At 36.9% G+C, this 12,654-nt stretch overlaps 2 protein-coding genes and 1 long non-coding RNA gene across 3 annotated transcripts; 1 reads left to right on the top strand and 2 right to left on the bottom strand.

Annotated features, from left to right (window-relative positions):
* Window positions 1-1,057: 1,057 nt before the first annotated feature.
* On the top strand, window positions 1,058-3,636 carry BNAC01G21220D. The gene is made up of 3 exons (XM_013815889.3): window positions 1,058-2,243; window positions 2,674-2,932; window positions 3,046-3,636. The coding sequence occupies exons 1-3, from the start codon at window positions 1,183-1,185 to the stop codon at window positions 3,214-3,216; spliced, it is 1,491 nt and encodes a 496-aa protein (XP_013671343.1). The 5' UTR covers window positions 1,058-1,182; the 3' UTR covers window positions 3,217-3,636.
* Window positions 3,637-4,079: 443 nt separating this feature from the next.
* Window positions 4,080-5,860, bottom strand: LOC106374413. The gene is made up of 3 exons (XR_001274938.3): window positions 4,934-5,860; window positions 4,668-4,769; window positions 4,080-4,581 (listed from the first exon to the last, which is right to left on the bottom strand). It is a non-coding gene; the product is annotated as an uncharacterized LOC106374413 (long non-coding RNA).
* An 880-nt stretch (window positions 5,861-6,740) lies between these two features.
* LOC106375875 (beta-amylase 3, chloroplastic-like) lies at window positions 6,741-8,891 on the bottom strand. The gene is made up of 4 exons (XM_013815886.3): window positions 8,246-8,891; window positions 7,953-8,163; window positions 7,749-7,859; window positions 6,741-7,675 (listed from the first exon to the last, which is right to left on the bottom strand). Exons 1-4 carry the CDS (start codon window positions 8,773-8,775, stop codon window positions 6,881-6,883), a joined length of 1,647 nt encoding a protein of 548 aa, XP_013671340.1. The 5' UTR covers window positions 8,776-8,891; the 3' UTR covers window positions 6,741-6,880.
* Between the last annotated feature and the right edge of the window lie 3,763 nt (window positions 8,892-12,654).

Raw genomic sequence — 12,654 nt, 5'->3', positions numbered from 1 at the left:
ACAAAACATATAACATAACTATCTGATGACACATATGGCTCGGTTCTACTTCTGAACTTTTAAAATATACTTTCTCGGTACCATTTTAATGTTGTTTAAGATTTTTACATAAATATTAAGAAAATTTAAATTTTTATGCAATTTATCTTGGTTACATAAAATTGTAATAAATAAAATCAGTCTAACCAATAAGAAAAACATGTAGTATTTTGTAATTGGTTGCAAATTTCAATTGACATTAAATTTTATCTAAAAATGTGAGAACATCACTTATTATGAAACAAAATAAAAATGCTTAAACACCACTTAAAATGATACGGTGGATTTTGTTCTCAGCAGGGATGTATAAACTAAAAAGTTAGTTTACCTTTCACAAATCCAAATATCACCTTGCTACATATGCTTGGGCGGCAAGATGACAATATTATATTTCATTAAGGACGGTCAATATTAGAATGGTTGAATGGAAATACAATTCTATTAAAAATTTACTAGTCAAAATATGCGAAATCGCCATAGTCTTCTACTATTCTACATACTTTATTTTTTTTAAATTAACATCAGGTTAGTAATAGGTTTGATGTGTTTTGTCTGATTAACATTAATCAATATAAGTAGTATGATTAAAAACATGAAAATTGTGATATTTGTCATGGCAGCCACGTAGAAGCAGACTGCACAAGTCAAATTCCTTGTATTAGTCACAATTCAACAAAACCATCTAGATAAATTCTCTTGCCACTTTTACAAGTTATTGACATATTAATGACCTAAAATAGTCTTAAATAGGAGAGAATTAATTCACCAACCTGAATCCTAAACTTTTATGCACGGCATAAATGTTTGAGCATTGAATCTCTAAGCATTTAATTATCACACTAAAAAAAGGGGAGTCATCTGGTGGTATCTTATCACAATAATACTCTATGATTAGTGAGGTGAAGGATTTAACAAATCACATTAAAGACAAAACTTAATTATCAAGTGGGGACGAATGGCAAAGATGTAAATAAACCGAAACGCAAGGGACTTATTTAACCAACCCTCTCTTTACCTTAGCTTCAAAACAGAGATCCTCCTCATCATCATCATCATTTCGCGTCTCTCTGATCACAGAAACCCTAATTTCTTAAGAACCCTGATCTCGATTCCACCCTTCTTCCTTCCAGATTCTGTATGTAAATGCATCTAAAGAATTCAACTGTAGCAGAACGGCGGTTCATCGGAAAAGAAGCCGCCAGTTATCCACCGTGCTCCGATTTGGATCCGAAACCAAAGATTAAGCATCATCGCCCCCTTCAAGTACCCGAAACTCTGACCCCAGAGAAACCCACGTACCGAACCACCATTGGAGCAAACCCTTATAATCAATCGCAAGCCCAGAGCCATCTCGCCGTTGGAATCCCAGATTCACCGTCTCCGCAAAAGAGGCCTGCAGCGGCGGCTCAATCCTCTCATCCGTTTAACGATTTCCGCCGCGGAGGAGGAAGCAACCGCGGAAGCTTGGGTCTTCTGTCGTTTCTCTCGTCGTCTCTTCCGTCGAATCAGAAGCTGCTCCGTCAAGTCATCCGAGTTCGTTTGATATGTTTCCACCTCCGTTTCCTGCTTCTCCTCTCCGTTCCTCCTCTCTACATCTTCTTCCTCTTAATCAGTGTCCGGGTCCTCCTCCTCTTCCTCTTCTCGATCATCGCTTTCTCGTTCATCCTCTCGATCTCTCTCAAGTTCGCTCTCCCTCACCTACCGTCGATTCGTCTCTTCATCGCTCGCTTGCTCTCCCTGAGCCCCACAAGATCCTCCTCCTCCTCTCAAGAGAGGACCAAACAGGTTGTTTGGTCTATCGGGTCGAAGCCAGTTACAGAGAAGAAGACTAACTCTGGCTCTTGGGTTCAGAAGTACAGCTCTGGGGATGTGTACGAGGGAGAGTTTCTTAGAGGGAAGTGTTCAGGGAGTGGAGTTTATTACTATTCGATGAAGGGTAAGTACGAAGGGGATTGGGTTGATGGGAAGTATGATGGCTTTGGAGTTGAGACGTGGTCTAAAGGAAGTAGGTACAGAGGTCAATACAGGCAAGGGATGAGACATGGAACTGGAATATATAGGTTTTATACTGGGGATGTGTATGCTGGTGAGTGGTCTAATGGACAGAGCCATGGATGTGGTGTGTATACCTCTGAGGATGGTAGTAGGTTTGTTGGAGAGTTCAAATGGGGTGTTAAACATGGTCTTGGTCACTACCATTTCAGGTGAGATATCATCAGTTTTTATGTTGGTTTGTTTGCTAGCTCTGTGCATTGTCTTTTCTTATTGGCTCGAACACTATAGAGTCATTTAAATGTGTAGAAATGGTTGAGCTTTTGGGTATAAGGGTGAACTTTAAAGCCACATGTTATTGATGTCTAATGGTTTGGTAAAGTTACTATGGTTTCTGAAAAGTTTTGGTTCTGTCTCGACTTTGTCGTCATGGTTAGGCTGTAGTAGGTCCATGTCTATGTTGCTAGTGGGGACGTTCTAAAAGTGTATTGCTTTCAATCATGAGTTCTTGATGATGGATTGCTAGGCGCCCCTCACCTTTTTTGTTGCTGACTTGAGCGTTGATCATAAAACAATTGCATCATCTTCCCTTCTTTAGTGATTACGCATCTGACTTGAAAGTCATGTATGTCCCTATTGCAGAAATGGCGATACATATGCTGGAGAGTACTTTGCAGACAGGATGCATGGTTTTGGAGTGTATCTATTTGGAAACGGACATCGGTATGAAGGAGCCTGGCATGAAGGGAGAAGGCAAGGGCTTGGTATGTACACATTCAGGAACGGTGAGACACAGGCTGGGCATTGGGAAAACGGTGTTCTCAGCTGTCCTACCGAGCAGACCACCCGTCCCGATTCATCCTTTTCAATCAGTCACTCCAAGGTTCTAGACACTGTCCAGGTAGCCTATAATAACCTTATCTTTAAGAATTTATATCCAGTAATTGGTTCAAATGAAATGGGTTACGCTTATGAGTTTTTAACCCTTATCTCTTTTCTCTCTTCTGTTTACAGCAAGCAAGGAAAGCAGCTGAGAAAGCACGTGAAGTTGTGAAAGTGGAAGAGAGAGTGAACAGAGCAGTGATGGTCGCAAACCGAGCAGCTAATGCTGCTAGAGTTGCTGCTACAAAGGCTGTTCAAACCCAAACATATTACAGTAGTGGCGGCGGCGATGATCCCTTGTGAGTAGTTACTGTGGCAAGAGCTTTTGACATAGTCAGCAACCGTGAATCTCACCTCGAACCTCTTGGATGACACGTGATAGAAAGAGAGAGAGAGAAAGACGTCTAGAGAAGACACTCAAAAATTTGCATCTACGTTGAGATTTTTGTGAAGGTAAACGAACCACTTGGAACCATTGTCGAGATCTCATAAGTAAATAAATAATAGAGATCTGGGCTACGGAGCAAGGCTATACAGGTTTCCTCCCACTTCTTTTAGACTTGTTTTTATAAGCAAGGCTGGTTTTATAAACTGTACATAGAGGTTGTTGAAGAGTAAGCAATGCGTGTTAACAATAGATCGTTGTAACCCAATGTAAGAGAAGCAACAAAACATTGTCTTCTTGTTACAAAAACGTGTGAAAATAACATCTCTTCCCACTAAGATTGCTTTTAATAGAAAAAATGAGATGAGAATCCAGATTTGAGTCAACTTGACAAACCCCCAACAAAGATAATATAGAAAACTGACAGTTATTATAGATATGAATTGATGTTGTACAAAACTGACATTATATAAACTTATCCTTGAAAGTATCAAACTTTTACCAAATTCTGTTTTTTTTTTTATGTATACACAAGAAACCCAGATTGATTGATTGATATAACATTGTAAGAGAAAAAAAAAATGCATACTGTTTGAGATATCTTTATTCTTTATTATCCATTACCACACTGTATAATGTACCTATGTGGGTGAGAATCTACACTAGAGAATCCTCCTCAACCTTATCAATGATCTTACTTCTGACAAAAGTTTTGTCACAAAACCCACATAAAGGTCAATTCCTGAGTGTAACAAAAGATCTTTGTAACCCATGTAAGAGAAGAAGCAACAAAACATTTGTCCAACGTGTGAAAACAACACCTCTTCCTAGTACATTTCTTTCAAAATAGAAAATGACATGAAAATCCAGATATGGATCAACTTGACAGAACCCAACAAGATATAATGTACAATGAACTGACAGAAGATTATATGCATATATGGTCAATGACAAGGTTCAACTACAAGTAAGACTGGACGAACAACAGAAGAAAGCAAATCACAAGCATCCTTAACTTTTCCGCAAATCCTTGCAGCTCACTTCAAGTTCAATCTTAGAAGATTTTTCAAGAAGAGAAGTTAGCTCAGAAACAAATTAAGGTCCCCAAGACAGAGTCACGCCCCTCTTCTCCAACTCCCCTTCCTTTACTTCATAGAGCAACTTGATTGCGTTATCTGTTGAGAGAGCATGCAATGGAATTATGTAATTTCTGAAACTTGTCTCTCGCTTCCTCTTCATCAATCAGATTCTCTTTTACCTCCTCAGGGAGTAAGGCCAGCGCACTTGGAAAGGGTCAAACAAACAATTAAGTTTCATCATCCATACATACATACATACTTGGCAAGCAACAGTGGGCAGCTGAAGTTACCTGGAAACACCTCTGACAAAACCAAAATTGTAACCCTCAAGAACAGATTCCTTGAATTCTCCTCCTCCAAACCACCAGCGTCTTTCCCAGCCAAAATCTAGGCTAGAGCAAGAAAAGAAACCAAGACGATTTCGCACTTGTCAGTCCATACATTATTAGGCCAGGAATATTATCGAACCAGGGGTTTAGGATTACAACATAACGTAACATCATGAACAAACGAAAAAGAGAGTCAAAAAAAAAATATGAAACTGTAAAGGAGAAACCTTCAGATGACAGCATCGTTAGTTAGTTACGGCGGCGATAGAACGACCAGGCAAGAGATAGAGAGAGAACTTGGAGAGAATTAGTAATAATGGAGCAGTCAAGGATGAATTTGCAATTTCTAATTAAAAAAAAAGTGTACATTTTACTTTTGATTTAACGCATGAAGGTTAAAATGGGAACTGTTCTCAAATATTGGCACATGCCCATCATATGATTTTCTCCTGCAATTAATTCTAAGGAGAAATGACCGAAAAAAATACCATAAAAGAGATGCAGAAAACCAAATGGTGGCAATCTCCGGCGTATTCTCCAACGTCTTTTGCATTTATCTCTAGCTCCGGCTTGTCCATTTCTCGTTTCTCCTCTTTCCATTCCTTCGAAAAAAGAGCTCGGCGGTTTGATCGAAGAACTCCATCGCCGATTCTTCTTCTCTTCCTCCTCCCCCATTCGTCAATTAGGTACTCCAATTGATTCGAAGATGGAAGCTCTTTGTTTCGATTTCGAATATTGTTGCCACTTACAATTTCCATAATGTTGATAATAATTTCTTGCACTTTGTTCCGAGGAGCAATTGTTGTATAAACCATGATGTGTTCTCATATGAAAAATTTACCAAACAATTCAATTCATAAGAAATGCATATTGATCGAGGATCGGGATAAGAAGAGGGTTGTAAGAAAAAAATTGCATATTATAATGAGATGAGAGAGTTTGAAGATGGAAATTTCATAGCATACATAGTCATATAAAGTGTTGTACATCATCTTCTCTTTCTACAAATTCTAAAGCTTTAACACTATACTGCTTTGTTCTCACTCTCTATTGTTTATTATTCATACCATACTATATATGTACCTACAGATAAAAACAATAGATTTTATACTTCAAAATTAATATGAAAACATCGTAGATGTAAATAACTGGTGAAAAGAGCGTTCGGAGAAGAGAAGAGAAGAGCAGTCACAATTCACAAATTGGATAAACACACTAAAAACATTGCATCAAATTGAGAATGCAAGCATGTAATTATAAAAACAGTCCTAAAAATTAATACATAATTAAGAAACAGACCCCATAATTTTTATTAGTAGATGTATTTATGTGAATGTAAAAACAAAAAAGATGTGTAATGAAAAAAATGCAGACTTACATATAGTTGGAAATTCTCTGGCCAGTCGCTATCGGCAAATGAGAACCGAGTGCGTTTGTTTCCAAGGAAACTGAATGCACCGCCCATTTTTTTTTTTGATGAAATTTTAAATTTATTGATCATCGCTAAAAGAATATATGAAAACATGTACAACTATGAGCAGTTCATACAACTACCGCCCATTTTTGTTGTGCTATGGAAAAGATAGAAAGAGAAGAAATTAATGAGTGTGTTAGTGGATGTATTTATAGTGGCGGGAAACTAGGTTATTGTTAATGGGTCTTAGGCGAACCCATATAATAATGTGACTCTAATAAATAAAAACTCAACTCAAATCATTCTCCAATCTGAGACCATAACAGCTTTCTTCATTCCAATAACTCGGACGGATCCCCCATAGGTGCATATAAGTAGGTACTCCAATTGATTCGAAAAGCTCTTTGTTTCGAATTCAATTGTTGCCACTTACGATTTCCAGAATGTTGGTAATAATTTCTTGCACTTTGCTCTGATGAGCAATTGTTGTACAAACAATGATGTGTTCTCATATAAAAAATTTACCAGACAATTCAGTTCACAAGAAATGCATATTGATCGAGGATTGGGAAAAGAGGAGGATTGTAAGAGAAAAAAATAGCATATTATAATGAGACGAGAGTTTGAAGATGAAAATTTTATAGCATAAGTGTACATCATCTTTTCTTTCTGCACATTCTAAAAGCTTTAATAGTATATTGCTTTGTTTGTTTATTATTCATACCACACTGTATTGTGTTACCTATGTGGAGTGGAAATTTTACACTAGAGAAGCTTCCTCAACCTTCCTGCTTCTTCTGACAAACCCAACATAAAGGTCACTTCCTGTAGTGTCTTCTTCAGATAATTGTCTCCTCCTCCCATCACCACGACCTTCCTTCATCTTCTTCACAAACTCCACCAGCTGCTGCCAATTTTGACCCTCAAACAACCTCTTGTTCATTCTCAGGTACGTAAATGTTGTCAACCCGTTTCCCGAATCTGACCTATTCGTTGCAACCACCTGTCCGAACGCGCTCGAGTCGTATCTCTCTAACGCATTCTCCCCCGCTAGCTCTGTTCCAGCCTGCCTCGTCGCGCTCTGCACTTGCTTAACCAGACCTTCTGGCGAGCAGTTCGCGTGCTCCGGTTGTTCACCGTCTCTCATCTCCATGCAGGTGAAGTTTAGGACAACACCGTGTTTGTTGAACATCTTAGCTATTGGTAGATACCCGTCGTGGTTTCTTGTGTTGTAGTATCCAGCGGTTAGCTCAGCGGCGTGTGACCTGGTGTTGTAGTGCCAGTGGATTCCGGCTACTTTTCCAGATAGCTTAGCTCCGGTTCCTTGGAAGACTCCTTTAGCTGAAGCTAGGAGCTTGTCTCCGTGCTCAAGTAGCTTCCCTGAGTACCACTCCATGAAGAACTTTCCGTACTCGCTGTTCCATGTCCCGTCTCTCCTGAAGAAATCAGTATCTTCCGGGAGGTTCATGTACTCTCCGGCGTCATGTGGTCCACTTGTTCCCCAGTTAGTCTTTCTGACTGATTCAGCGTATGCTTGAAGGGACGATCTCATATACTGCAAATCAAGAAGTATCGTGATCTTAGAAGAAAGTGGTTGGATGTTCTCATCATGTCATGTCTTAACATACCTTGTCATAGCACTGGAACTCGCCAATTCCAGGGAACTTCCATGTCCCGTTGCTCTCAGGGTATGAAGGGTATCTCAATTCTCCACAAGGTCCCATTCCCACTTGAATCTCCTGTAATAACATGAATAAGTGATGATACAATATGATTAGATCACTGTATATTTGCTCATGTGTTATATGAAGTTGATTTTATGATCTGCTTACCGCAATAACTCCTCCTATGTAATGATCAAATCTTTCACGGAAGCTCCTCATGAAATCTGAGTAGACCTGGATAGGTGTTCTTCCTCTTAGGACAGGGACAGAGTCACATCCCAAGGAGATGTACTCAGGGTTCCTTCTTCCAGATTTGTCTGTGTAGACAAGATCAGGGTTCTTGCTGATCTCTTCAAGCACCCATGGGGGCAAGGGTATACTATATTTTTTTAAAGAGACAAACCATTAGCTAAGCTAGAAATAAATAGACAAGATCTTATTCATTAGAGGCCTTTCATTACCTGCAAGAGTCTCCAACGTTTCCACCACATTGATGGAAAGACATAACAACCTGGAGCTTGAGACCATGCTTCTGAACCATATGTATAAGCTCGGCATAGCCTTCCCAATTATACTTCATAGGTCCATCTTTCTCCACCAACCCCCACCAAGCATCAACCATTACACCTTCTACGCCAGCTCCTTTTAGAGCCATCAAACTGGCGTTCATGGCTCTTGGTTTGTTCAAGTGCCCTGACATTGTCACCGTGTCCAGCGGTAACATGACGAAAACAGGAACGCTGGAGTCATTCTTGGGGTGTGGGTAGGAGAGAACGTGGAGCTTCTCCCATCTTTGAGTGGCTTCTTCACCTTCTAGCTTGAAAGTCTTCTCATGAGTGAACATTTCCTTAACCGAGCTTTTTGCTTGGAATTGATAAGTTGGTGGCTTCATTTTGGCAAATGACATGTTGGAGGAGCTTTCATGGTTTCTTGAGCTTTTTGTATCTTTACGTTTGATTAGAGAACTTGAGGAATTTAATGTTAACTCCATTGTTTTCTTTCTCTCTGTTCAGTTGAACAAAAAATGAGTAGAGAGAGAATAGAAATGTTGGTGTTTGAGAGAAGAGATATGTTTGTGTGTTTGAGAGAAGATGATGCTTGTGTGTTTGCATATTATAAAGAAAACTGATTGGCTGTGATTTAAAGGACAATATTTGACTAAAATGGAGAGAAAATATCATAAAAGGTTGCCTTAGTTCCATTTTTTCACATATCACATGGTTCACACACAAACCAAAATGAAAAAGTGTAGATTTCACATCAGTAGCTACATACTACAGATTTTCAAATTCATCGGTGTATGCAAGTGTATGTAATTAAATTTATTTATCCTCATGTTGGTAAATTATTTATTTACTCACTACTGCAATATTTATCTAATCTTGAAATTTGCTCTTGATAATATAGATAAGCTTTGAACACATGGTTCGTGTGGCTTAAAATGTTTTTTAAGGTCTCTTGATTCTAGTTTGGAAAAGAAGATAAGTGCAAGGAAGGATTTATTTCAGTATTAAAATCAATATCTTGTGGTGGCTGTTAACTCTGCCTTTTTTTTCTTCTCCTTGGACTTCCCTTCCTGAACGATTTGTGTTTTCCAACTAAGCACCAGTTCATTGACCCATCTAATATTTTCTAACAAAAAACTAATATTTTCACTGAGATTTGTTCTCATGGCCATCTTGCCTGGTTGAGCAAGTAAACTAAATTTATATTGTTTAAAGTGCGACAGTTTGATGCAATAAGCCCTTATCAGTATAGTGTATGTAATGCTTAATACTTGTGCCTTTGATCTTTTATAAGCCATTTGAGTTTCACATGTTCTGTTCGAAACACGACCAGGCCGACTGCAAATAATACTGGGAATCTTTCTCTATATTTATCTTTTTCTAGCTGACTCATTTGAAAGTGACAATCTGGTCTTTATTCAGGTGACATAGATTGCGCTTTTGGCTATTTCTTCATCGAGGACAATGTTGTTGTCTTTATTCTCGTTTTTAATTCTCACCATTAGTTTTTTTGAGCGGTAGGAAATTGATCCTTATCGCTTTGGCACCTTCTCTTCTTTGGCTTGTGCTTTTCTATTCACAAGGTTCTAGGAGTACACTGACTCAAATATGTACGCTCTCCGTATCCTAATCTAGGAAAATGTGTTGTAAATAAAACCGGGAGGGTTATAATTTTTGAACATACATTCCCATTATCTATCCTTATGTTAATTCAAAGACTAGAGTAATCTTGTGCTAATGTATCTAGATGTATATAATGTTCGGTTTCCGGTTTTGTTCGGGTAACAACGATATACTAGATTTTGATTCGCGCTTAGAAAGCACATGTTTATTTTTGAAATTAAATAAATTCTTCTTATAATAAATTCTTCTTATATAATTTTTATATAAGATAATGTATAGGCTTGAGTACATTTATTCAGATGCACTGAACTATACCAAACTGAAAAAAAAACAGAATTAAGCTGAATTTCATAAATAACTGAGCATATTCTATATCTTTAGAACCGAAAAATAGAAACCGAACTGAGAACCAAATAAATACTTCAAATTTTAAAATATAAATTATATACCCACAAATATTAATTATATTTAATTTATAAATAACCAAATATCTTAAAAATACTATTTATAAACTAAATTATGCGAAAAAAATTAATGACTCGAATTTTTTTATTCAAACAATTAATAGTTAATTTTTTATCCTATTGTTTTTTCAAATAACCTAAACTACCCGATTTAAAGCGCAAGATATTTTACATTTGTGAAAATTCAATAAAAAGTATCATATGCATTGTTAAAATTTGTAAAGTAAATAAACATGTTCTATTTAAACTAGTCTTTTTTTTTTACTAATTCCATTTAAATCTCCAGTTTAGATCCATTTGATTTTTTTATGATAAAATTAATCATTTAAATTATGGGAGAATAATAAATGAGTTAATTTAAATTATGTAAAGTATTTATATAGTTAGAGAATTATAAAGCAAGATCAAAAAATAGTTAAGTTTAATGAAATGGTCTAACAAACTTGTTTAATTAGATTTTTTAAGAATTTTTTTTTTAATAGTACAGATGCTTGCATGTTGTGACAACACGCTTTATTGTGACTTTTTTTTTGACTACTGTGACTCTTTTTGGTATTAAAAATAAAGCTCTACGGTAAGCATTGTTTGTTGGAAAATAATGACTGTGACATTGTTATATTGTTGAGTTGGCTTTTAATATTTTATTAAGGGAAAATTCTTATTGTCATTTTCACTGAAATCTTTTCTTTCTTTCTTCTAGAGCAAGTAAACAAAGTTTGATACCTTTTTCTTTAATGTCCACGGAAACTTTTGAGCTTTGTTATGGACCGATGGTGGAAAAAGTACAAAGCGTATGGACTTGTTCACACACGCATCAGCAAGTTAGTGAGTCTTCTTCCTACGTAACTTAACCCTCCCCACTATTCTTTATCTTCCTATTTCTTACTACTATACACATAGTTTCAGACTTTAATCTTCAGTTTTTACTGCTTGATCTTGGTCCTTATCTGATCTGATTAGACTTCTCTGTCTTGGCATTAAAAACTACAGTTATAATCCATGTAAATCGTGGGATGATGACTTGTTGTATTGGCTTAACGAATTTGATTCGGTTGGTTTGTTAGTATAGATAAGGCAAAACGCTAAACTAATCTTCGTATAAGTATGTAGCGTCTTGTGAAACATATAGTAGCTAAAGAGGGATTGTATAAGGCGCCACAACCTACAACGATTTGGTTTTGGGGGTTAGGAGTTAGGACAATGGTCAAAGGGTATTTATCATCATCTAGGCTTAACTCTAAGTTGAACTTGTGAGACCTTAAGAGGTCAGAACCTTAACAGTTAAGCTTTTAGTTTGTCAAATTGTCTGTAAGATAATTTTTTCTGCTTTGGTAATGTGATAACTGATAAGTGAACATCCAACAGAAATACGTCTTTTACCAAAAACCAAATACAAATATCACTTCGAATAGAAATTATTACAAGATATTTTATCTCCCATTCTTCTTATGTTGAATCATTTTCAGAAAGGACAAGACACTGTTTCCCATAAAAAAATATCCAAGGAAGATATTTCTAGTCTACATGTAGACAGAATAATGCAAAGATATTTTGTAATTGTTTTTTTGATTCAGGAACCAACAAGAGAGGTTTTCAATATTCTGCAATGGGTAAAGTTGAACCGTTGTTGCCAGGTCGGTAACATTTGACATTGACACTGCATGGACCCAACTGAATGTGATTCTCTTCTCTGCCCAATCACATTGTGTGTAGAGAGCCAAACTCGAACTCTGGACTTATTCCAACTAGAGTACTCGACAATGATTTTACAACACAGTTTTACTCAGAATTGGATCATTAGCATGTAGCTTACTCTCTGAATCAGGCTGCAATAGAACTGAGTGTGTGGTATCTCCAATTTTAGAACAGCTTTCTGTGGATTAAACGAAAGATGATCTCAAGACTGACCTCCTTTCTCAAGTGCTATACCGTAATACATAATTACGATTCTCTTTTGTCCAAGCATATCATTGTTTTTTTAAATTACAGTGTTGCAATCTTACGGTAACTATGCAGGGAGACAAAAACATCATCAAGTTTGATGGTGATCAAAACTCTTGACTTAGAGTTAAGATTCTTCTACAATGTTCTAAGTCTGCTTCAACTTTATTCAGTGTGCTCATCTAAACACGAAAGTTATTACAGTTTGGGAGATATAGATCCCCTATTTACTTCTAATAAACAAGATCTTCGACCTGCGTCGTCTCTGAATTAACTTATTAAACAGATTTTAATATTTGTATGTATATATCTTCTCTGCATCTTATCATGTACACT

This window comes from Brassica napus, chromosome C1, assembly GCF_020379485.1.
Source record: "Brassica napus cultivar Da-Ae chromosome C1, Da-Ae, whole genome shotgun sequence".
NCBI classification, from domain to species: domain Eukaryota; kingdom Viridiplantae; phylum Streptophyta; class Magnoliopsida; order Brassicales; family Brassicaceae; genus Brassica; species Brassica napus.
The sequence above is the reverse complement of the archived record's forward strand: the minus strand, read 5'-3'. Positions and strand labels throughout refer to the sequence as shown.